This window comes from Nelumbo nucifera, chromosome 1, assembly GCF_055504915.1.
Source record: "Nelumbo nucifera cultivar China Antique chromosome 1, China Antique-T2T, whole genome shotgun sequence".
NCBI classification, from domain to species: domain Eukaryota; kingdom Viridiplantae; phylum Streptophyta; class Magnoliopsida; order Proteales; family Nelumbonaceae; genus Nelumbo; species Nelumbo nucifera.
In genome coordinates this window covers 213,936,858-213,963,062 of record NC_142649.1, presented here as the reverse complement: position 1 = coordinate 213,963,062, position 26,205 = coordinate 213,936,858, and the positions used below count along the sequence as shown (strand labels likewise).

The window sequence follows — 26,205 nt, the reverse complement described above, 5'->3', positions numbered from 1 at the left end:
ATTTACAAATGATATGCATATTAAAATTATTATATATTTTTACCAATTATTAATTTATATTAATAAGTAATAACAACATATTTATCATTTATAATAAAGAAAAATATTGTTTATAAAATATTCAAGACTATAACATTAAATTAAATTTATCAAATCCATTAATCTAAATTTATTTCAAAAAATTATTTTTCATATTAGAAAAATTATATAAATAAAATATTAATAAAGGAATGATTGTTTTAGTAATTAAAAATTACTAATTTTTATATGATATGTATATTATAAATTTTAACAAATTTGATATACTTTAAGTTAAGATTAGATTTTTATACATTATTAATTAATATTTTAATTTGTATTTGAGAATTTAATATTTAGTTGACTTTTTTAATGTTAAAAATTTAAAAAATAAAAAGTAAAAGTAAAAATAATTTATACAATAATTAAAATATAAATAGGTGCATATATTTAATTCCTTGGACTCTTGATTGATGCATTATAAATAAAGTTACATGATATCTATGCATCATGATATATTAATTATAATATATTTCTTCGTATATATCACTAAAATATACATTTCCTATGTATTTATCTACTATTTGTGATTATTTTGATCTTAAATTTAATTATATTATTGTATTTATAGAATTTATATGTATTTTCCTAGCGTATCCATGCATTTTCATATTTTTCGTCCGTATCTATGCATTTCCAAAGCATATTTGTATCTGAATTGTTCGATACGATACCCGATACCGATATTTTAATCCTTGGGTAGAAGACAATGAATAGCGTCTTCTTTTGAAGGGTAGTTTTGACATTTTTAATAGATAACTAATGGTCGGTTAATGACAGGGACCAACATGATACTTTTTGAAAGTTTAGGTACTGTAGTGGCACGTTTGAAGGTCCGGGTACTAACTTGACACTACCCCCAGAGTTCAGGGTACTAAAGTGGAATTTTCCCTTAATAAAATACAACATTCAAGCTAATTCTACCAATTTGCAATATAAAATTTAAGTATAGAATGAGATAGATTGGGGTAGATCTATGCCCATTTCAATTGTATTATATAGATTAACTAAAGGGAAGTATAAATGAGATCAACGAACTTTTCTCCTTTATATACATGCAAATGCCATGGACGTGCTAAAAACAAACAAACAAAGAGATACATAACAAGAAAAAGGGAAAATTCCCAATAGGTACTGATTGAGTGCGATTTGGCTGCTCCCAGCTGGAGGTGACCTGGCTTCCAGATGGACGGTGGACTGAACCTGCAAGGATATCAGAGAACCCCGGGATGCTAACTTTGCGAGGTCATTCCGATGCTTAAGTCAGTAGGCTAGTAGCGAGCTAAAATTGCTTGAAAATGAGAGAGCTTGAGAGCAGGAAATCACGCATACCTTGCATCCCCGGGGGGTGAAGCCTTTATATAGTGGAGTCCTCGCGAGTTTCGCGGAGTGGTTCCGGGATCCTCGACACGATGAGATCCGTTTCCGCGATAATGGGGATAACTGATGGGGCTTATCGAGTCCACCCAAATCGGTCGGGAGAGATAACGCTAACTGTTACGCGGCGTGATCCCACGAGGCCCGGAATCTGATGGCAAGATCTTCGGGGTTGCCACATAGTGGATTGTTAATATTACCCGAGCTACCACTCTTTAGATCCGGCCTGGGGTGAACGCCGAAGTGCCTTGGGATCGAAGTGGTCCTGATTCGACCTTACACCGAGGTGAAGTCGTCCCGAGGTGGTTTGATTATCCGAGCTCGATCTGTTGCGGACTTGGCATGTCGGGCTGAGCTGTCATCTTACTAGTTAGGCCGCGCCCACGTGTCCCCCTGTTATTAGGTCGGGCCAAATCGCCCTTCATCAATTGCCCCCCACTCCCCGAGCTGGTGGTCCCGACCCGGTGCGGGGATTTCATGACGAGTACAGGTGGATTTGGCACAAGGTTTAAGTGATCTGTCGAGCGGATCATCCGGTCGGACCTGTTTGAACCTCCGGTTTAACCAGTCGTAGCCCAGGTCGCGTTGAGTGTACGCGCGGGTGTCACGCTATTTATGGACTTCGCGGACGTCAAAAACGCGCTCAACCAATTGAAGGGATGAGAGATCCATCGTATGGATGCCCAAATTTTGCGGAATAAGGTGAGCAAATTTCAAAAATTTCTCTCCCTTTCAACTGGGAATTGCATTCCCTATTTAGAAAATCATATTTTCAAGGATCAATCTTGAACCATAAACTGAACAAAATCTGAACAAAAGTAGTAGGAGAGGATTATACCTGATACGGAGAAGTAATATCTCCCAATGGAGGTGTTCATGCCCAAGGAAGGATCCAAAGACTGCTCCCACTGAAGATGGCGCAGTGCAGAATCAGCAGTGTTCTTCTCCAAGAACCTAGTCCTTCGCAAGAAATAGCAGGATGGCATGTGAGCACAGCTTCCTATCAGTCCATTCACAAGGAACTGATATCAAGATCAAACATTGACTTCTCCCACTGATCTGGAGATCGAACTGGTAGGGTAGGCGGTAAGAAGAAGGAGGCGGCAAGAAAAGAATTTCGCAGGGTTGCTTAATTATTCCTTTTGTGATTTCAGCTCTAAAGAGGATGTGAACAAGTGTCTTCTAAAGGCTGCCGCCCCTTCTTTCTTTTGTAACCCTAAAGGATCAGCTCCTAATCCCATTAGGAGTTGCTGATCCAAATCATAATTGGATCAGACATCCCTTTAGGTGATAAGGATAAACCTTTATCTTATCTGCAAATTGGATCAGCCTTCTCCTAATCACATTAGGAGGTTTCCAGATCTGAATCACATTCAGATCTGGACTCTCTGAGTGGAAATGGTTAAGACCCTATCTTATCTGCTAATCCGTTCCTAGAATTCGCCCCATATTTAACTACTTAAATTAGCCCAGTCCGAAATGGGCTTTAGGCCCAATAAAGTTATGTGCTCACTTAGCCTTCCTAACTGCTGCCCAGTTGGGCTTCCTTGTATGGCGTGGGACCCAAGCATTGATCTACACAACAGCCACATGGGTTCAGCCCAGCCTCTGTTACAAGGCCTGGCCGAATACTCTATTATGGATAGTGCACCCCCTGAAACCCATCAAATGGTCTCTATGGGCCCAACACTTACCCTAAGTGGTCCCTGGGCCAAACCACCTTGTAACACCCAGGGACTGTGGGCAGATGCAAGATTAGCCCATCAGGTATTATCCTTAATGGTCTTACACTTAACCTTTCAGCCCATAATGATCAAACACTGCCTGACAAGAGAGGACCTCTCCCTCGGCTGCAAGGAACAGTGCTGCACCCTCAGCTTATATGCATCCCGGGAATTAAAACATTTTGCAAACATTTTAGAAACCATAATATATATATACTTTTATGTCTAATATAAAATATATTTTGCAAGACAAATCTCAACGATTGAAATCGGCTGCCGGCAGTCTTGGTTTCCATCAGAGAGAGTGCATCCCCGATCATTACCTTTATCCGACAAAGGGGCTGATCCTGTCACTATGATCACCCACTCGGATGAATTCTCAGACTGTTCCAACATACCCAGGTTTTGACCCCCGCTAAGGATCTCACTGATTGGTACATGAAAGATAGCCCAATCCGACACCTAGTGCAGTATCATAATCGAGTATAGGGGTTGGGTGTAACTTTCCAGTTTTGCCCATTAATTTCCAAGGTCCAGGGCAATACTGGAAATCTGGTTCGGTTCAAAGATTCAATTGATCCTACACTGTCTATACCTAGGGCTCACCCTGGTGGCCGAGACAGGCCATCCCAACTGACTTGGTGACACATCAGTGTCAGCCTTATCAGGATAGGCCTCCCCAGACCGACCCACTGGCTGTGAACATTCTAAACTAACACGAGTCTCATTGAGTGTCCAGTTTAAGGGTATTACACAGAAACATACCAAGAGAACATGAATCAAATATGTATAAACTCATAATGTACATCATTCTGATTGAAGCTAAGGGCATACAAAAAACTGTCTAACAGCTCCCATTTGCACTTAGGTCCAATCAGGTACAAGTCGGAGTCCCATGCTTTCTACGTGTTTCTCAAACACTTTCTGTGATAGTGGCTTCGTCAATGGGTCTGCTACATTTTCCGCTGACGCTACCTTCTGAATCAGGACGTCCCCTCTACCAACAATCTCCCGTAGTACGTGGTACTTCCTCTCGATGTGCTTTGACTTCGAGTGGGCTCATGGCTCCTTAGCCTGAGCAATGGCTCCATTGTTGTCACACAACAATGGGATGGGTGATGTGCTGGATGGAACTACTCCCAACTCGTGAACGAACTTCTTCATCCACACGGCTTCTTTGGCAACCTCGCTTGCGGCAATGTACTCGGCCTCGGTCGTGGAGTCTGTAGTAGACCCCTGTTTGCTGCTTTTCCAGCAAATAGCACACGATCCTATCGTGAAAACATATCCAGATGTAGTCTTTCTATTATCTGGATCCGACTGGAAATTGGCATCATTTTACCCTTGGATCTAAAGTGAGCTACCATCGAATACCAGACAAAACTCTTTTGTCCTTCGAAGGTACTTAAGTATATTTTTCACAGCAGTCCAGTGCTCCTGCCTTGGGTTGGCCAGGAATCTGCTTACCACACTCACTGCCTGAGCAATGTCAAGACGAGTGCACAACATGGAATACATGATGCTCCCTACGGCAGAGGCATAGGGAATGTCCTTCATGCCCTTAATCTCCTTAGAGGTCTTGGGAGACATCTTCTTGGAGAGAGTGACTCCATGCCGGAAAAGAACATTTCCTTTCTTGGAGTTCTCATCTTTTGACTATTTTGTTAATGTAAGCAGATTGGGATAATCCTATTATCCGCTTCGATCTATCTCTATAGAGTCGAAGACCCAATATATAGGAGGCTTCTCCAAGATCTTTCATGGAGAATTGCTGTGAAAGCCATATTTTCACTGTAGTCAACATTCTCACATCATTCCCAATGAGTACAATGCCATCTACATACAGAACCAAGAAGGTAACCTTATCCCCACTGTACTTCCTGTAGACACAGGGTTCATCTGGATTCTGCTTGAAGTCAAACAATTTGACAGCAGAGTCAAAACGGATGTTCCAACTTCTAGAAGGTTGCTTAAGTGCATAAATGGATCTATTAAGTTTACATACCATGTGTTCCTGACCTGCAGCAATGAAGCCTTGCGGCTGCTGCATATAGATATCTTCAGAAAGATCTCCATTCAGGAATGCAGTTTTGACATCCATTTGCCAAATCTCATAATCATGGTATGCTGCTACAGCTAGCAACATTCTAATGGATTTAAGCATGGCCGCAGGCGAAAAGGTTTCCTCATAATCGATGCCCTCTTTCTGAGTGTACCCTTTCGCCACCAGACGAGCTTTGAAGGTCTCAACTCTACCATCGGGGCCCTTCTTCCTCTTGTAAATCCATTTGCAACCGATTGCTTTTACCCCGGAGTGCAGATCTACTAGAGTCTAGACTCCATTGGTCTCCATTGAGTCCATCTCAGCTCTTATCGCCTCTACCCACTTCTGAGAATCTATGTCCAACATAGCTTCGGCGTAATTCACGGGATCCTGCTCACTAGTCAATGTTTCCACCAGGTAACTATCCTGGTCATAACCATAACGGACTGGTGGCCTGGATACCCGAGTGGATCTTCTAAGTTGGTCATTACCTGGAACTTGTGGGACATCTTTCACTACTCCTGCGCTCTCCTCATCAAGAAATATTTCCTGACGAGGGGTGTCCAAGATGTAATCGGTTTCCAAGAATTGTGCATTTCGGTTGCAGAACACCTTCTGCTCACTTGGGTCATAGAATAGGTAACCCACAGAGCCTTTTGGGTAGCCTACAAATAGGCAACGGCTGGTCTTGGATTCCAACTTGTCTGCACTCGTTCTTTTAACGTGTGCTGGACAACCCCAAATCTTCAAGTGTCTGACACTTGGTTTCTTTCTGGTCCAAAGTTCATATGGAGTGTTCGGAACCGATTTGGTTGGAACCCCATTCAGCACGTAAATCGCAGTCTCTAATGCGTAACCCCAAAAGGATGTGGGTAACTCTGAGTGTATGAGAAGTGACCGGACCATATCTAATAAGGTCCTATTCCTCCTCTCTGAAACATCGTTAAGTTGTGGTGTAGCGGGAGGAGTCAATTGTGATATTATCCCATTGTCCTTTAAGTAGTCCTTGAATTCGTTAGAGAGATACTCACCACCTCGATCTGATCGAAGGGCTTTAATTTCTCTCCCTAACTGTTTCTCGACCTCCTGTCTAAACTCTTTGAAATTTTCAAAGGATTCAGACTTGTGTCTCATTAGGTACACGTAACCATATCGTGAGAAATCATCTGTAAATGTGATGAAATACACGTGTTGATTCTGTGTCCTAACACTCAAGGTACCACATACATCAGTATGTATAAGGTCAAGTGTGCCTATACATCTTTCAGGCTTACCGTTAAATGGCCGTTTTGTCATCTTACCTTGTAGGCAGGCTCACTAGTGGGAAGATCTTCTACAGTTAGAAAATCCAAAGGACCATCCTTTACCAACCTTGTGATTCGGTTAACACCGATGTGGCCAAGTCGGTAATGCCACAGGCACGTGGGATTAACTGTATCACAGACTCTTTTCTTGGGGATTTCAGCCGACGTAGTTCCGGTTATGTTAGTTTCTAGAGAAGGATGTAGAACATAGAGACCGTTCTCCAGTTCCCCGTATGCGATGAATCTGTTATTTCTTTTAATAGTAATCGTTTTACTAAAGAAGACAGAATAACCATCCACACACAATTTTGAGACAGAAATCAAATTTCTCCTTAAATTTTGTACATAAAGACAATCTTTCAGTACAATGATTCCTTCTCTAAAAATTAATTCCACTGTTCCTATGGCCGCGGCTGCAACAGTTGCAGAAGTCCCCAAGTAGAGCGTAACTTCTCCTTCACTCAACCTTCTTCTTACCTTGAACCCCTGCAGTGAGTTACACGCATGAGTTGAAGCCCCAGAGTCAATACACTAGGACGCAGAAGCTACTAATAAATTGGTTTCTATAACACAAGTTTCAAAATTACCTTTCTTGGATTCCGGGTAGGCAGGACAGTTCCTTTTCCAGTGGTCGGTCTTCTTGCAGAAGTGACAGGCATCCGATGCCTTGTCCTTCCTCTACTTCTTGGGTTTGGCAGCCTTCTTCTGGGGCTTTCTCTTTGCCTTCCTTTTCATGCCCGATTTTCCAGTTTCAACAAGCATGGCAATGGGCTCATCCTTTTTAATCAATTCTTTGACCCTCTGCAACATATTGCTGAGTTCCTGCAAGCTGACGTTCAGCTTGTTCATGTTGTAATTCATGATGAATGGATTAAAGGATGGAGGCAAAGAGTTGAGAATAGCATCGATCTGTGTTACCAGATCTAGCCCGGATCCAAGAGCCTCCAGTTCGTTGATATAACCCATCATCCGAAGACAATGGTCATGAACTTGTTGGCCCTTGGACATCTGCGCGGTCATGAACTGCTTCAAGACCTTCTGCCGAGTAGAATGATTCTGCTCTTCGTACATTGTCTTGAGACTGTCCAATATGTCCTTGGCAAGTTCGATCTGATCGAACTGCCTCTGTATTGGGTTGTCCAAGGAGGCAATGATATAGCAGCGGGCAAGGGAGTTTTTCTCCTCCCATTCTTGGTATTCTCTTTTTCGGGCCTCAGAAGCCCTATCTCCCGGACGATCCAGGGCAGGATTCTTGACTACCTTATCCAATTTTTCAGAGGTTAAGACCAACATAAGGTTCCTGTACCAGTCGGCATAGTTTGGGCCCTTCAGCTTGTTGTCATCAAACAGCTTTGCAAATTATCCGTTTGCCATTTTTTGATAAAAGAGCAAACATCAGTCCACAACCTAATTTGATTCATGTTCATTACATAGATATGGATTTTAATCTACGTTCCATTCCCATTTATTCATCTTTGAGATTTCCCTCCTTTCTCAGTGACGGAGACTACGGGTTGTCTCTGGAAATGTGGGAAATCACATAGAGCTTTCCCTTTGGCCTCTGTCAGACAAGGTTCAGAGCCGTTTCCAGGTAAACCTTTCTGTCCAGTGAGTGCTTACCCATCATATTCGTGAACGCCAAGGTACCGTGAGAGAGTTCCCATTTTCTGGTGAAGCCCCTCCCACATCAGTCTATGACGCCCCTATCATCTTATGAAACACTCAGACAAGCCCAACAGCAAATGGATAACCCATTTTCTGGTGCGTTTCCTCATTACTGAAGGACCCATCCTCATGCTAATGATGGAGGCCTTTAGAGAGTTCATCATATGAATCTCCCTATCACATGCACTCATATTAGCTGGAGGGAACAGTAAATTACGCCCTAGTTTGATCTAGGTCAAACCAAAGTGGCTTCCACTGACTTTCATAAAGCTAGATTTCGGTGGGCCCAAATCGGCTAGGGTTCCGCACGTAACCTCTCCATGAGGTGTGGGGCCCACCACTGAGGAAGGTCATCCAATGACCAAAAGGGACACCAAGGAAATGATGTGCATTCAACCATGGTGTGCACAAAAGCCACTATTCATTCAGCATGGGCCAAGCACTTATGGCCCATGTACGTAGCACATCACACATCCATACATCACATGCAAGGATAAATTGATCCAATCAATTAATTATCTGTAAAGCCCATTTGAAGCCCATATTTAATCCATAATATTAACCATTAATATTATCTAGGTATATGGGCCGAATTAGGGTTGATGGGTTCGGCCCATATAGCTTTATCCGCAGAGTGGGCTTTTAGCAGTTTCAACAACTTAAAACTGGGCCTTTACAGGTTGGGCAAAATTAAGCATTTAATTAATTATCAATCCTCAGGCCCATAAGTGGGAAAAATAGGACTGATATTCAACCTTGATCGAACCCTAGATTCGGTCCAAACAATTTGAACCAATCTTGGTTCGAATGAGTCTAGGGTTTGATCTTTAATTAAATCTTTAATTCAAGAAAATAATATGAAATTAAATACTGATAAAAGAAAAACAAGAATCAGTCAAACAGGGCTGTTCGCACAATCCTTCCTACAAAACAGAGGTTAGATCACAGTTTGCAGTTTCATAAACTGCAAATCGCAGATTGCGATTCTCCCATCTACGAAATCTCCTTCTCTGCGCCACCATCTTTGATCCAAAAATAAAAATAAATAGAAAACCTAATTTCTATTAATAATTATATCAGATTGAATACCTATATATTCAGTCTAAAAAATAAAAAAAAAATATTTTACAAACCAAATGAAATAAAATAATCCAGAAACTGCAAAATCACAGGTTCCCTGCGCAAATCAAGATTTCGATCTCCTTTTGTACGAACAACCCATAAATCAAGAAAATCATAAAGAACAATTCTAAACAATAATCAGATTTATATAAAATTTAATTTTAGATTATTCGCCCATAATTTTGGGAACAATTTCCCAAAACCCTTATCTGTGCAAATTGGGTAGAATGCCTTCTGCCCATTTGCGTAAGTTCAAATCTGAAAAGAATTGGTTCAAGATTTGAACCATGGCTCTAATACCACTGAAGGGATGAGAGATCCATCGTATGGACGCCCAAATCTTGCGGAATAAGGTGGGCGAATTTCAAAAATTTCTCTCCCTTTCAATTGGGAATCACATTCCCTATTTAGAAAATCATATTTTCAAGGATCAATCTTGAACCATAAACTGAACCAGATCTAAACAAAAGTAGTAGGAGAGGATTATACCTGATACAGAGAAGTAATATCTCCCAATGGAGGTATTCACGCCCAATGAAGGATCCAAAGACTGCTCCCACTGAATATGGCGCAGTGCAGGATAGAGCAGAATCAGTAGTGTTCTTCTCCAAGAACCTAGTCCTTCGCAAGAAATATCAGGATGGCACATGAGCACAGCTTCCTATCAGTCCTTTCACAAGGAACTGATATCAAGATCAAATCTTGACTTCTCCTACTGATCTGGAGATCGAACTGGTAGGGTAGACGGTAAGAAGAAGGAGGCGACAAGAAAAGAATTTCGCAGGGTTGCTTAATTATTCCTTTTGTGATTTCAGCTCTAAAGAGGATGTGAACAAGTGTCTTCTAAAGGCTGCCGCCCCTTCCTTCTTTTCTAACCTTAAAGGATCAGCTCCTAATCCCATTAGGAGTTTCTGATCCAAATCATAATTGGATCAGACATCCCTTTAGGTGATAAGGATAAACCCTTATCTTATCTGCAGATTGGATCAGCCTTCTCCTAATCATATTAGGAGGTTTCCAGATCTGAATCACATTCAGATCTGGACTCTTTGAGTGGAAAGGGATAAGACCCTATCCTATCTACTAATCCATTCCCAGAATTCGCCCCATATTTAACTACTTAAATTCGCCCGGTTCGAAATGGGCTTTAGGCCCAATAAAGTTATGTGCTCACTTAGCCTTCCTAACTGCTGCCCAGTTGGGCTTCCTTGTATGGCATGGGACCCAAGCATTGATCTACACAACAGCCACATGGGTTCAGCCCAGCCTCTGTTACAAGGCCTGTCCGAATACACTGTTATGGACAGTGCACCCCCTAAAACCCATCAAATAGGCTCTATGGGCCCAACACTTACCCTAAGTGGTCCTTGGGCCAAGCCACCTTGTAACACCCAGGGACTGTGGGCAGTTGCAAGATTAGCCCATCAGGTATTATCCTTAATGGTCTTACACTTAACCTCTCAGCCCATAATGATCAACCACTGCCCAACAAGAGAGGACCTTTCCTTCGGCTGCAAGGAACAGTGCTGCACCCTCAGTATATATGAATCCCGGGAATTAAAACCTTTTGCAAACATTTTAGAAACCATAATATATATATATACTTTTATATCTAATATAAAATATATTTTGCAAGACAAATCTCAACGATTGAAATCGGCTGCCGGAAGTCTTGGTTTCCATCAAAGAGAGTGCATCCCCGATCATTACCTTTGCCCGACAAAGGGGCTGATCCTATCACTATGATCACCCACTCATATGAATTCTCAGACTGTCCCAACATACCCAGGTTTTGACCCCCGCTAAGGATCTCACTGATTGGTACATCAAAGACAAACTAATCCGACACCTAGTGCAGTATCATAATCGAGTATAGGGGTCGGGTGTAACTTTCCAGTTTTGCCCATTAATCACCAAGGTCCAGAGCAATACTGAAAATCTGGTATGGTTCAAAGATTTAATTGATCCTACACTATATGTGCCTAGGGTCTCACCCTGGCGGCTGAGATAGGCCACCCCAACCGACTTGGTGACACATCAGTGTCAGCCTTATCAGGATAGGTCTCCCTAGACTGACCCATTGGCTATGAACATTCTAAACTAACACGAGTCTCATTGAGTGTCCAGTTTAAGGGTATTACACAGAAACATACCAAGGGAACATGAATCAAATATGTACTTTTATTCATTTACAATAAACTCATAATGTACATCATTCTGATTGAAGCTAAGGGCATACAAAAAACTGTCCAACACCGATTTCGTCCTCGGGCATCGTGCAACCGGTTTTCATGAGAGCCATTGGATCGAGCAGATCTCAGCCGTTAATCGTCTCGCGGTGAACTATAAATAGGGGGCCGAGGGACCCTCTTTTTCGCCAAAAATTCTGTGATTGAGCTCTCCCGAGGTCGCGTCGGAGTCTTTCAGCTCGCTCTGTCTTTGTATTCCGAGGTCGTCCTTCTTTTGGTGAGTTCGTGTTTTCCTTCGTTCTCCTTTGTTTTTTAATCATGTCTAGCTCTAGCATAGATAGGTGATTCTAGTGAGGTCGGGAGCTTCGAGGTGCAGTCCCCAGCCCCTGCTGGGGAGTTCAACTCATCGCTGGGCGACTCCCCTCTTCGGTTTTAGAGGGAGATTCTATGCTTGAAGTTGGGCCATCTCGATCTGGCAAGCCCAAGGCTCGGAAGGAGGGACTGACCTCTAGGACGGAGGTCCCATCTTCTTCCCGGGGTCAGGATCCGGATGACTTCAGTCCTTCCACCCTGACCTCGGATAGGTTAATGTACTTAGTAGCCCGCTATCGTCTTCTTGATAGGTTAATGTACTTCAGTCCTTGGGATCACGACCCTTATGAGCTCCTGGTTTTTGAGGAGCAGCTTACTGTCGGGCTACGCTTCCCGCTCCACCCCTTCATTATAGAGATAGTCAAATTCTTTAACATCACCATTGACTAACTACACCCGAACTCTATCTGGAACATAGTAGGCACCATCTCCCTATTCCACGAGTATAACCGACCTCTGTCCCTAGACGTCTTCAGTTCGATCTATTCAATCAAAAAGAATTTCGCTTGTTTGTGCGGGGACGTCAGACAAAGTTACTACATCTCTCCTCGGCCCAGGTTTAAAATCCTGTTCGGCTGACCGAACAAGGTTCTGGCCTGGAAGTGGAGATGCTTCCTTGTCCAAAATCCTAAGGGATGGTCTTTTCCAACTAATTGGATGGTGGCTATCAAGGATCCCAGGGTGAGTTTAGATGTGGAGACTAGGGCAGTTATCAAATCTTGGAGGGACCTCGGCTTGGAGATGAAGAATTTCTTGGCCAAAGTCCGCTCCAGAGCCGATCTCTGCTGAACTCCCCGAGGAGGGGGTCCGCCCTCATGAACTCCCCGAGGAGGAGGTCCACCCTGAACCCATTGCAGTGGACTTGGACGAGGACTAGGAGGAAGACCTTAAGCCTCATGAACCGGAGAGCACTTCCGCGCCGGAGCCCGAGTCTCCCAAGGAAAGCGTAATGACACCTCGGCTCAGATTGCTCAAGAGCAAGGGTGTCGTCTTTCCTGCTGAGGTCGCGGAATGGGCTGACATGCCTACAAGCTAGCTCGGAGGCCGGGCTGCCAGCTACTGCATGGTCATAAGTCCGCGGAATGGGCTGACATGTTTCCTTGTCAAACTTTCAAACGTACTTACCTCAGTTTTCTTTGCTAGGTGAACTCCACCATTCATTCGTTGGTCTACCAATCCGAAGTCTGCCTGAAGAGAGCTCAGGAAGCTGAGGAGAAGGCGCAGAAGCTTTACCGCGAGCTTGACATAACTCGGGGTGAGGTTCTTCGGGCCAAGAAGGGAATTCGGAGCCAGCAAGAGCTGATCATGGCCATGACCGAGGAGAAGGCGAAGCAACAGGAGCTGATCATGGCCTTGACCTCGAAGAACGCGAAACAATAGGAGCTGATCTCAACGATGACCGAGGAGAAAGCGAAGCTTCAACGAGAGGTCGAGAACCTCGAAGCAATGATCCAAGAGCGGACTGAGATCTTCGAGACTGCCATCCAAGAGGCGCGAGTTGAAGAAAGAAACCACGCCATTGACCGCTTCAAGGAATCCTCAGAGTTCCACGATCTCCAGGTCGAATATGGATCGAGCTCCTATCGTTCAGGCTTCAAGTTGTGCAAGTACTTATTGCGGTAGAAATTCCCCAATCTTAACATCAAAGTCGTCTCTATGTCTGACCTTATTTCCGAGGTGGCAGAGGCGATGAACGAAGAGCCTGGCTCGTCTGAAGAAGAGAGTGATGACGAAGTCCTAGAGGCGGGCCCATCGGGTCATGAGTACGCGGAGAAGGATATGGAGACTGACCTGCCTGGCAGTTCGCATGCATGATTCTGGCTTTTTCTTCTTTTTACTATTTGGATGTACACCCCGAGGCCACCGAGCTCGGGTTATAATGAGATCTTTGTACTTAAAAATCCTTCCATCAATGAAATACAAACTTTTTTGAGTAACCTTGTGCAAAAATATTCTAAGTATAAATGACTCCCAATCTGGCGATCTAAACCAGACAGAGGTAGGAGTAGGTGATTAGGTTACCCTGAATTGTCAGGCTACCAAGCTAGACAACAAGTAAGGATAACCAAAGTGAAAATTTTTCTAAGTGTTTGTCACCCCGAACTGTCTACTAAGACTATTAGTAGGGGCAACTTTACATAATGTACGCCGAGGTGGGTGACATTGCAGGGTATATACCCGACCTGTCCGTGCACGGGCTACTCATTTAAATGTCGGTTGTCCCTAACAGGCCCAACCTGTTGTTATATGCCGAAGTGGGCTAGACATCGTAGAGCTCACACCCGAGCTGTCTATGCCTTAGGCATTAGAGGTACTTTGCTTATGCCGAAGAGGCGACTAGGACTTATATGCCCATGCCGAGGAGGCGACTGAGACTAGTTCGCCCATGCCAAAGAGGCGACTGGGACTTATGAGGTGCCGAAGTCTTTTGTCAGCTCGACACCTTAACCCTTAGCCTTTGGGAGCGACTCACAGTTCGCTCTCCTTACCCTTGGTTTTGCCCATGCCGAAGAGGCGACCGGGACTTGTATGCCCATGCCGAGGAGGCAACTAGGACTTATCGTAGCACCAAGGTCTTTTATCAGCTCGGTACTTTTAGTCCTTGGACTTCTGGGAGTGATTCGTAGTCCTCTCTCCAGTTCTGCAATCACAAGTAGTATGGCCTTAGGTAGCCGATGTTCCACGCTCGAGGTACCTGCTTTCCTTTTAAGGTTTCGAGCTCATACGTACCTTCCCCGAGTACCTGTCTTACTCGGTACGGACCTTCTCAGTTCGGTCTGAGCTTACCGACACCGGGCTCAAGTACCATGACTTTTCTGAGGACCATGTTGCTGACACGGAAGTGTCATTTCTTGACTCGGGCATTATAGTACCGAGCCACCCTTTGTTGGTAGGCTGCAGTCCGAATGTACGCTAGGTCCCGTACTTCTTCCACTAGGTCGAGGTTGGTACGGAGCTCGTCATCGTTTGCTTCTTCGTCGTATGCCTCTAGGCGTAATGTAGGCACCTCGATCTTGGCTAGGATTACCGCTTCCGTGCCATAGGTGAGTTTGAAGGGGGTTTCACCTATGGCGGTCTTGACGGTGGTTCGGTAAGCCCATAGTACACTGGGCAGCTCGTCTACCCATAGTCCCTTAGCTCGGGCTAAGCGGGCCTTTAGTCCACGGAGTATAGCTCTGTTCGTGACTTCCTTCTGCCCGTTTGCCTAAGGGTGTGCCACCGAAGTGAAGTTCTGCTGTATCCCCATCTTGGCACACCAACTCTGGAACTTGATATCTTCGAACTGCTTACCGTTGTTAGAGATAAGCACCCGAGGTAGCCCGTAGCGGCATACTATATTCCTCCAAAAGAAGTTTTGTATGCTTCGGGCTGTGATTGTTGCTAGGGGTTCCACCTCCACCCACTTCGTGAAGTAATCCACTGCTACCACCAGGAATCTCCTATGTCCTGTCACTAGCGTGAATGGTCCAAGAATGTCGATTCCCTACTGTGCGAAGGGCCATGGGCTAGTAGGTCGGCAGCAGGTCGGTGGTGGATGTTGGCGTACCTTTGGCATTTATCACACTTCTTGACAAGCTCGAGTGTGTCTGCCATCATTGTGGGCCAGTAGTACCCCTGTCGCAACGCTTTCTGGGCGAGAGCCCTACCCCCCAAGTGTCCACCACACAGGTCTTCATGAGTGTCGCGGAGAACGAGTTCGGCCTCTGAGAGTTGCAAGCAGCGCAAGTAGGGGAGCGTGTAGGATCTCCGGTACAGCCGTCCGTCTATCATGACATACTTGGCTATCTGGCGCTCTACCCTTCTGGCCACATTGCGATCTGCAGGGAGGGTCCCGTGAAGCAGATAGCTCGCGAGTGGGTCAATCCAGCTCGGCTCTGCTTGTGCAACAGGAGCGACCTCTTCTGCCCCCCCCCCCCCGAGAATTCTGGGCCAAGGTAAGTTCTCTATATACACGGTCCTCATGGTGTTGATGCTCGTGCTGGCTAACCGGGACAAGACATCGGCCTCAGCATTCTCGGACCTTGGAATCTGCTTGATGAAATAAGATTGAAAGTTGCGTAGAACTTCCCTGACGTTGGCTAGATAAGCAGCCATGGTGGGGTCGCGAGCCTCATAATTGTCGGTGACCTGGTTGACCACGAGCTGGGAGTCACTGCAGATGACGACGTGTTTCGCTTGTACTTCGTTCGCTAGAGCGAGCTCGACTATCAATGCTTCGTACTCCGCTTCGTTATTAGATGCTACAAACTCGAACCGAAGTGCGTACTCCAGCTTCACCCCACTCGTACCGTACATAATAATGCCGGCTTCTCTTCCTTGTTGATTAGATTAGCCGTCAACGTGGAGGATCCAGGGCTCCTCATCCCAGGTCGGCCTTGCTCTAACCGGGACTGGTGTCGCGCTGGTTGAAGCTTCCTCTCTATGCTCAAGCTCGATCAACTCAAGGACTGCGGTGCGGAAGGTGCATTCTACAACAAAATTGGCCAAGGCTTGGGCCTTAATCGCCGTCCGAGACTTGTACCAGATGTCGTACTTGCTGAGTTCGATGGCCCACTTCATCAGTCTGCCAGATACCTCAGGCTTAAGTAAGATTTAAGAGGTTTGTTGGTGAGGACGACGACGGTGTGGGCTTAGAAGTACGGACGAAGCTTCCGAGCTGCTATGACCAGCGCGTACGCCAGTTTCTCGATCTCTGGGTACATTGTTTTGGCATCCTGCAAAACTTTACTGACATAGTAGATTGGACGTTGGACCCGATCCACTTCCTTTATTAGTACCGAGCTGACTACCTCATCACTCGCGGAGAGGTACAACTTTAAAACACCTCCCTCCTCGGGTCAGGTCAGAACCAGGATGCTAGCTAGGTATTTTTTCTGCTCGTCGAAGGCGAGCTGGCATTCTTCGGTCCACTCAAGGTCCTTACTTTTCTTAATTGCCTTGAAAAAAGGCAGGCAGCGATCTGCCAACTTAGACATGAAGCAGCTCAGAGCGGCTATACGACCGTTTAGCCTCTGAACCTCCTTCAATTTACGAAGTGGCCTCATATCTAGGATGGACTTTATTTTTTCAAGGTTGGATTCAATACCACATCGGTTGACTATGTAACCCGGGAATTTACCCGAGGTGACATCGAAGACACACTTGTTAGGGTTTAACTTCATATTATACTTGCGCAAAATTTCAAAAACACACTACAAATAATTTATTAAACAATTTGAAAACTGGGTCTTGACGACCATATCGTCTACATAGCACTCAACCTCATTGCCGATCAACGGCTCAAATAGTCTGTTTACAAGTCTTTGGAAGGTCACCCCGGCATTTTTTAGCCCAAAGGGCATGACCTTGTAACAGTACAATCTTAGTTCGGTTATGAATGTCATTTTTTCCTCGTCGGTAGGGTCCATCCGGATCTGGTTGTATCTTGAGTACGCGTCCAGGAAACTCAACAACTCATGCCCTGAGGTCGCATCCACTAGACAGTCGATCTTAGGGAGTGGGAAACAATCCTTCAGGCAAGCTCGATTCAGGTTGGTATAATCGATGCACATGCGCCATTTACCATTGGCCTTTTTTACCAGAACTGGGCTAGCCACCCAGCTCGGGTAATGGACCTCCCTAATGAAATCGGCTACAAGGAGCTTCCCGACCTCCTTGTCGACTATCCTCCAGCGCTCCGGGGCGAGGTTGCGTTTTTTCTGTCTAGCTGCCCTGACTAAATGATCAATATTCAATTTGTGAGTTATAATACTATGATCTATTCCGGGCATCTCTGCCGTGGACCATGCAAATATGTCTAAATTTTTAAGTAAAAAGCATACCAGCTGATAACGAAGTGGTTCCTTGATCGATGTGCCGATTTGGAGAGTTCTAGCTGGATCTTCCTTCGAGACCGGGATGTGGATCATCTCTTCAGTTGGCGTAGCTTGCTCCTCGGGATACTCCACAGGTCGCTCGAGCTCGATATCAGCCGCTAGCTTGGCCTTCCCTTTGAAAGCGGCGATATAGCACTTGCGAGACTCGAGTTGGTTGCCTCGCACTACCCTTACTCCGTAATCCGTAAGGAACTTCATGGCCACGTAGTAGGTGGAAACCACTGTGCGAAATGCGTGGGTAATCATATTGATTTTGCTAGCTTGGCCTTCCCTTTGGATCTTCGAGCCTAGGTCGCTTTGGTGGATTATGCTCCTTACGTTCTAGTTCGCGAACCGAGGCTTTCCCTGCTGCTGAGGTGCAGCCTGCGACAATGGACATGCCAATAATCATATTGATTACTCCGTAAATTGGTCTCTCTTCAGGCAGCTGTCTCTGCGGCTGCTCACTCTGTTTGCTGCTGGACTCAGGAGCATTTCTCCTTTGCTCCTCGTACCAATCTGTCTAGTTTTTGTTTTCTTTTTGTACAAATTTTTTTAAGTATCCGCAACGGATGAGTTCTTCCATCTCATCGCGGAGATTTCTACAATTCTCGATACTTTGACAGTGATCTTTATGAAAATGACAATAAACATTTATGTTCCTAGTGGCGAGATCTCCCCTCAATCGAGGTGGCCACTTCACATAAGAGGCATCCTTGATCCCCATGAGGATTTCTCCCCGCTTCCTGTTGAGGGGCATATAGCTCGTCCTTTCAACCGGAGGAGTTCGGGAACGTTGATCTAACTTGTTTCCTCCCCTGGTTGGGGACTTACTTTTTTTTTTCTTTTGTTGCCACTGTTGTTCGGGTTGTCATCTTCCCTTTTTCTCTTCTCCGTCGGGGCTTCAGTCTTCTAGTTCATCTCCTCTTCGGTCCCGATGAACTGATCGGCGAGCTTGAGGAATTCAGTGATGTCTTTGGTCTTGTTTGCCACTATGTGCCACTTGAATTCCCTGTGGGTAATACCCTTCTTTGCTGTCGTGAGTCTTATAGCGGAATCCAAGTCGGGGATCTGCAAACAAGTGTCATTGAAGCATTTAATGTAGCTTCGAATCGACTCTCCTTCTCTCTGGACTATGTTAAGGAGGCTTTATTGTGACCTCGGACACTTCTTGCTGGTGATGAAGTGCAAGGTGAACATCTACACGAACTGTGCCCAACTCTTGATCATCCCGGGCGTGAGGTTCCTGTACCATGTGTGAGCTAGTCCTTTGAAGGTCGTAGAGAAGGCAACGCACATGCAAGATTCATCAGCCCCAGCTAGGTGCATCTGGGACTGGAAGGAGTCTACGTGATCATTTGGGTCGAATGACCTGTCATACTTATCCAGCGGAGGTACTTTAAAGTCCTTCAGCATTGGGGTGGCCAGGAGCTCGGAGGACAAAGGAGATGACACGGAGAGGAGAGGAGAGGTCTTCGTGGCTTCCGAGCTCGCCTCCTCTTTTCCTTTAGGCTGCTCGGGTTGACTAGGTCCAACGAGCTGGCTTGGAGCTACTGCTCGACGTGCCTTAGGACGCCGCCTTTGCTGCTTCTTGACTGGCTCTGCATTGGTGCTACTGACCTCTGTGTTGTCGGGCAATGTCCTGGTATGGAGAGGTTCAGACTGTTGACGCTGGCTGCTGGGGACAGAGGGTCCTCGTCTGGAGTCCGCGGCTAGAACCCCGAACCGGTTCCCTGCAAGCGAACTTTCTAGTTGCGAGGGCCGAGGTGAAGTAGCTCTGGCGGGCTGAGTGTCTCCCGACCTATTCACTTGCTGCAAGGCGGGAGTAGTGACTTACCTTTCCCTCCTACCGCGGGACGAGACCTGGCTCCGGAGAGGATTCTGGATCTTGGAAGTCTCTCCCCGACGAGGAGGGCATTGCATTTGAATAGCCCGCACGCAGTGTACCAGGTCATTGAGCTGATTCTGTCCGACTCCAAGGGGAACCACAGATGGTTAAGCAAAGGTTGCACCCACTACAGAAAGAAGTGGGGCGTTCACGGGCACAGTTGCTTGAGGCACAGTCAACGTTGGGATCCCACCCGTGGAGAGCGGTATGGTGAACTGACCGATGCACACAATTGGGATCTGAGGTTGCCCCCTGGAGACGTTCATTTCTCCGTTCTGTCCGGCGTTGCTGGAGGATGCCATTGATTCTAAGTTTGAGATTTTTGGTGGAAAGAGGCTTCTAGTAGCGTTTCCCATAGACGACGCCAATTGATTGAGCGTGATCTGGCTGCTCCCAGCTGAAGGTGACCTGGCTTCCAAATAGACGGCGAACTGAACCTGCAAGGATATTAGAGAACCCCGGGATGCTAACCCGGCGAGGTCGCTCCGATGCTTAAGTCAATAGGCTAGTAGCAAGTTAAAATTACTTGAAAATGAGAGAGCTTGAGTGCAAGAAATCACGCATACCTTGCACCCCTGGGGGGTGAAGCCTTTATATAGTGGAGTCCTCGCGGGTTTCACGGAGTGGTTCTGGGTTCCTCGACACGATGAGATCCGTTTCCGCGATAATGGGGATAACTGATGGGGCTTATCGAGTCTGCCTGAATCGGTCGGGGGAGATAACGATAGTTGTTACGCGGTGTGATCCCGCGAGGCCCAGAATCTGATGACGAGATCTTCGGGGTTGCCATGTAGTGGTCTGTTAATATTACCCGACCTACCGCTCTTTAGATCCAGCCTGGGGCAAACGCCGAAGTGCCTTGGGATCAAAGTGGTCCTGATCTGACCTTACACCGAGGTGAACTCGTCCCGAGGTAGTTTGATTATCCGAGCTCGATTTGTTGTGGGCTGGGCATGTCGGGCTGAGTTGTCATCTTACTAGTTAGGCCGCGTCCACGTGTCCCCCTGTTACTAGGTCGGGCCAAATCGCCCTTCATCAGGTACCGTGTACTTTAGGCTGAGTGCTAATTTAGTACCCGAACTTTAAAACGCGACAATCTAGTACCCAAACTTTCATTTTGCGACAATCTAGTACCTAACATTAATAGACCGTCAGTTATATATACCACGTGACTTCATGTGCGATTTAAGATTTTTAAAAATATCAAAATTACCCTTGAACATTGTTCATCATCTCCTCAAGAAAATGAAAAAGAGGCAAACAATTGCTTCAAGCTCTAGCAAACCTCCTAGCACCGGACAGAAAGCATTTTCCACTGGGTTCTCTAGCTAACCTCCAAGCACAGGATTTGGTAACGGCAGATATGGTGGTCGTCCTCTGGGCTTATCTTCATCTGCGTGGTCGCCTCTACAGCAGCAGCCTCAAGCTGGTTCGGGTATGAGTGCCGTTTTCCTTGGAGGCTCCGGTACAAGAAGGGAGTGTAGTGGAACCAGTGTCTTCTTGCCTCGTAGGATGGGTAGCCCAGTTGAATCCCGGAAAAAACCAGGTAATTTTTGTTCCCTTCTAAAGCCTTTGTTCCTTTTCTCTTTCTATGAGCTATGTCTTTTACAGGGGCGTTGTTCTCATTGATGTGTTGTTTGTTTGATGTATTTGGTTTTTAGTGATCCGTTTTTTTCCCATGCAATTTCTTTTTAAGTTGTTCGGGGCCTGTATAAGTTTTTTTGTCCTTTCATCTGGATGTCTGTTACAAATATTGGGTTTGTATTTCAGTTCATTTTGATGAGTTGTTTTTGGGTGGCCGGAGGTGGTAGTATTTGTTTTGCATCTGGGTTTTTCATGGGGTTAACTTGTGTTTTTTGTATATCAGCGTGTTCGACAGTTCTACTTCCTGCAAGAGTGGTGCAGGCCTTGAATTTGAACTTCGATGGCATGGGTGCTCGTCCACGCATCCATGGAGTTTTTGCTGCAACTGAAAATGGTAGGCAAGTTATTGAGTTTCCTCAACTCCCTTTTCAAGTTAGTGACACATACACCTAACGTAATTTTTGTTATGTGGGAAGTTGATAATGCAGATCCGGTGACTGCTCGGAGTAATGCTTCCTTGTCTCAACAGAAGAGGAGCTCCCGCCCTCAGGGATCTATGAACTATGAGATACGCCTCCCCCAAGATTGGACGTATTGACGAGTCCAATTACAACAGTCTTACTAATCTACTACTGATGTTGCAGTTCTGCTGGGAATAATGTAGAAAATGAAGAAAGAAGATAAGAGGGAAGTTTAGGAGTTGAATATAGTGAAATTTTATTTTTGATAGGGAAAAAGAAGATATTACTGAAGAAGAAGAAATGGTTTTTTGTCAGCTAGTAGGGGAAACAAATAAATACGAGCCTGTAGACATCAGTTGTTGCCGTTTCTCTGGTAAACAGTAGAACAGGGGTCAGTACCATCGGCGGATCCCAGTTTTGGATGAAGCTGTGAGCGATGGAAACGGCATGTTTCAGAAGAGCAGAAGAAATTCCAGTGCAGTGCAGTATCCCAAAGAACAACAACAAAAAGGTAATGGTGAGTGAGAAGAAGCAAGCAGAAGTGCTTGAAAAGGTTTCTCTGTCAAAGATAAAAGGCAAGATGATGAATAGGCGGCACTTGATAAAGAAAATTAGATGACACTTGAAGGGCATTTTTGTTTTTTTTGCATGTCACTTAACGGTTGGTTAACGCTGGGTATTAAATCATCACGTTTTAAAGTTCGGGTACTAAATTGTCACTCAACCTAAAGTACATGGTACCTATTGGGAATTTTCACTAAGGAAAATGTTTTAAATTTTACAACCTGGACGTGAAGCCAAAGCTAGTATTGTCATCATATTGTAAATAAATTTGACAAGTTACAAGGGTGATTTGGGAATTTTGGATTTAAAAATAGGGTAAATTACAAAGACCCCCTATATCATGAGGTCAGTGACAAATATCCCCTGAATTTTCATTTGCAACAAAAACTCTTCTGAACTTTCACTTTGCAACAAATACCCTTTCATTAGAGTTCCACCAATTAACTTTGAAAAAATATTATCATTAGATTGTTTAATTTTTTAAATCCCCAAACTACCCTTATATTATTTATTTGATTGACTTATGATTCAATTAATTTTCTAAATATAACATTGAAGTTCTCTTAGTTGTTCTTGTAGATCCTTGTTGAATTTTGGCTGGATTTAATATTCAAGTGACATGGTAGAGGTTTCTTTTTTGATAAATCTAAATTTATGGTTTCGTTTGGGTTTTTTAATTTATTACAGAAAGGAGTGAATAATTTTTATATTTTAAGAAGAGGAGTGTCAGTGAAATGAATCAAGAATTAAAAAAAAAAAACATTTTTTTTATTTTTGTTATTTTAGTTGGTTCCCTTTGGAGAAATGGAGGTATTTTTGGTCAATTAGGATTTAATAAAAAATGGCGAGGAAAAGAAAATATGGAAAATTTAGGTGAACATTTTGGTATACATCATCTCACTTAATAGTCAGGGTTATTTGTCACAAAGTAAAAATTTAAAGGGCTTTATCACAAATGAAAGTTAAGGGAGTATTTGTCACTGATCCCATAATAGAAGGGGAGGCCTTTGTAATTTATTACCCTTTAAAATATATATATATATATAAATACCACCCACCACATGGATACGCGAGGAATATTAGAGGGAAGATACAATGTGCAGTATATGGGAGAAGGGCAGATAGCCATGGAGGAGAAGGTTCGTTGAGCTCTCCCATCTCACATCTCACCTATACTCTAACCATATTTTTACATTGAGAGATGAAAATACTTATCTTGTTACATATAAAGAAAATATAATTGTGTGTGAAGGCCATTCGTTTCGTCACCAACCTAGCTGATGTAAAATATCACATTCTTATTCACGTAAAATAACTAATATTTTAATTCCGCCCCTCTCGGGTTTAAAAAGAGATCCAAGTTTCTGGTGCATTGTGCTCGTCCGGAGCATCTCTCTCTGTTCCTCTGCTTGCCTCGCTGTCTCTCTCTCTCTCTCTCTCCCTCTCTCTCTCTCTCTCTCTCTCTTCGTAATTTGTTTCCCCTCTCCCACTCTCCCTCTCACTGGACTGAATTGAAGTATTCCTGCACAAAATCAGTGAGATGGGAAGAGCACCTTGTTGCTCTAAGGTGGGTTTACACAGAGGTCCATGGACTGCTAGAGAAGATACATTGCTTATCAAGTATATTGAAGCCCATGGTGAAGGCCATTGGAGATCTCTGCCCAAAAAAGCAGGTATCTATCCCACCACACCCCTCTCTCTCTCTCTCTCCAAACTTCAAACAGTTGATGGTTTGTCTGTGTCAATTGTGTTCTAAATTTTGAGTTTTCCTCTTCCGAATTGCAAATTGAGCTACTAATACCAAGTCTCATTTCTCTCTTCTTTTCTTTTCCTTGGTCAAATATTTCATTAATGTCAACAGTGGAAGTTATTTGTTTTTTCCTTTTCTTCTTCTCCCCCATCCACCACCAAACCTCCACCGTAAGAGAATATAATCATGAAAAATTGTCTATATATGCTATCTATATTTAACTTCTTTTGCAGTACTTTCTGTGAATATCTCTACTTTCTTTACTATATATCCTTCTTCTCAATATCCAAACAAACTAATTAAGGCTGAGAATTTTTGTTTTTGTTTGTTTTGGTTTCTTTTTCGGCTTCTGCTTTGTTTTTCAAATTTTGGTTTCTGCATCAAGGGCTCCTAAGATGTGGAAAGAGTTGCAGACTAAGATGGATGAATTATCTAAGGCCTGACATCAAGAGAGGGAACATCGGCGCTGATGAAGAAGACCTCATTATCAGACTCCACTCGCTTCTGGGCAACCGATGGTCTCTTATCGCAGGAAGGCTACCTGGTCGAACTGATAACGAGATCAAAAACTACTGGAACACCCATCTCAGCAAAAGATTTAAGAGCCATGGAACCGAGTCGAATGTCAAGAAGAGGGCACCACGACCCACCGACCGAGACCCCAAGAAGAGGGAGAAGAAGAGCAATGGCAACGGCAACAAAAAGCAAAAGAAGAGCAGCAGCAGCAGAGGGAATGAAGATACAGCAGAGATCAAGGTCCATCTACCGAAGGCCATCAGGATCACCTCACTCCCCATCTCAAGGAACAACAGTTTCGAGTACAACAGTGTGTTAAGCGGGTCGCCTGCCAGCCAACAGGGAGGAGTTGATACAGAAACAGAAGATTTACAGGTTCCATGGTCATCAGAAATAAAGGACGCCGGGGGTGAAGGTGATTGCAGTGGTGTAGTTATTAATGCTGGGGATGAAGATCATGATCATGAAGGTGTGAATGAGTGTGAATCTCAGATACCCAAGGATAACATGTTAGAGAAGCTGTATAAGGAGTACCTGCAACTACTCAATCCAGAGGAGGATCAAGCGCAGTTGGATTCCTTTGCGGAATCTTTATGGGCCTAATGATAATGAGTTGAATGGGTCCAGCTGGTTGGGAATTTTCAAAAATAAAACAGATTGTACAACACAGAGTTGAGTTGAATCGACGACTTTTTCTTACCAACCTCAACCCCCAACCATCACAGCAATAATTCACGTGCTTACCTTCCTGCCTTGATGGTGTTCAGCAATCAGCATAGATACATGTAACTAGTTGAACAGTAGATCGATGCTTAATTATTTATAATATAGCTACAGTTCAGTCTAGTCTTAGTGCGCGGGGGGTGTGTGTGTGGTCACTGGTCATACGCAATTCACGCATAGAGATGGACAATGTGGTGGGAACCATATTCCGATAGATGGAGACCCTTGATTTAAGAATTAGAATGCATCATGATCATAGCAACACTGGACAATGGTGGTCACGTGCTATTTAATATGTGCATTATATGGGTGTCCATGTCTCTGTTGTATCATCTATCAACATGTATGTATGTATGTGCGAATGTGTGCTTGTGTGTGGATTGACGGTGCCTAGCTCACTTTCTTTGTCCAGCAAAACAATAAAGAGTATGAATGTTTAGTCGGTCATTTTCCTTTCCTCTTATTTTTGGTCAGAGTTAATTAAGTTCATTATATTCAAGTGATCCAATTGATAACCATATCAGTACTATAGATGAGTATTAATTAATCTTATAATCTATACAAACCCATACCCATATTCTGCATCATTCTTAAAAAAAATCATTAAAATCAGTACTTCTTATGCATAAATGGGATTTATCTTTGGTTTCATGCATGGTAAATCCATATGCATGCATATCTTTTTCCTTTACCATTTCTCAACGTTCTCTCATTAATTTAAACTTCACAGAAAACTCTATTATTAAAATGTCTTAAAATCCTTATTCATGGTCATTTCGGCATTTTGCATTTAATGGTGGATTAATGATGTGCGTATATGCATGTATGGGATTTATATGAGTTTTCATCCTAATGATTTTATTATATATGTTGATGCGCATTTTCTAAGTCAGCCCATGAATTTTAATAAATGACACCTGATTTGTTAGCACGTTTATGATTCTTATTGGTCAGTTGTTTTTCCCATATCATATATTTTCCATATCATA

At 44.1% G+C, this 26,205-nt stretch overlaps 2 protein-coding genes across 2 annotated transcripts; both read left to right on the top strand.

Moving 5' to 3' along the window:
• The first annotated feature begins 20,889 nt into the window (after positions 1-20,889).
• On the top strand, positions 20,890-22,989 carry LOC148804489 (uncharacterized). Its single transcript, XM_088896142.1, has 3 exons — positions 20,890-21,164; positions 21,486-21,596; positions 21,679-22,989. The coding sequence occupies exons 1-3, from the start codon at positions 21,056-21,058 to the stop codon at positions 21,798-21,800; spliced, it is 342 nt and encodes a 113-aa protein (XP_088752268.1). The 5' UTR covers positions 20,890-21,055; the 3' UTR covers positions 21,801-22,989.
• A 594-nt stretch (positions 22,990-23,583) lies between these two features.
• Positions 23,584-25,663, top strand: LOC104604730 (uncharacterized). Its single transcript, XM_010269220.3, has 2 exons — positions 23,584-23,900; positions 24,363-25,663. Exons 1-2 carry the CDS (start codon positions 23,768-23,770, stop codon positions 25,094-25,096), a joined length of 867 nt encoding a protein of 288 aa, XP_010267522.1. The 5' UTR covers positions 23,584-23,767; the 3' UTR covers positions 25,097-25,663.
• The last annotated feature ends 542 nt before the right edge of the window (positions 25,664-26,205 follow it).

What these genes read in the sequence shown, in the direction of transcription:
- LOC104604730 (XM_010269220.3), top strand. Translation starts at nt 23,768, where the DNA reads ATGGGAAGAGCACCTTGTTGCTCTAAGGTGGGTTTACACAGAGGTCCA. An exon ending in ATCTCTGCCCAAAAAAGCAG is followed by an intron (nt 23,901 to 24,362) that starts GTATCTATCCCA and finishes TTCTGCATCAAG; the next exon opens with GGCTCCTAAGATGTGGAAAG.
- LOC148804489 (XM_088896142.1), top strand. Translation starts at nt 21,056, where the DNA reads ATGAGTGCCGTTTTCCTTGGAGGCTCCGGTACAAGAAGGGAGTGTAGT. An exon ending in TGAATCCCGGAAAAAACCAG is followed by an intron (nt 21,165 to 21,485) that starts GTAATTTTTGTT and finishes TTTGTATATCAG; the next exon opens with CGTGTTCGACAGTTCTACTT. An exon ending in TTTTGCTGCAACTGAAAATG is followed by an intron (nt 21,597 to 21,678) that starts GTAGGCAAGTTA and finishes TTATGTGGGAAG; the next exon opens with TTGATAATGCAGATCCGGTG.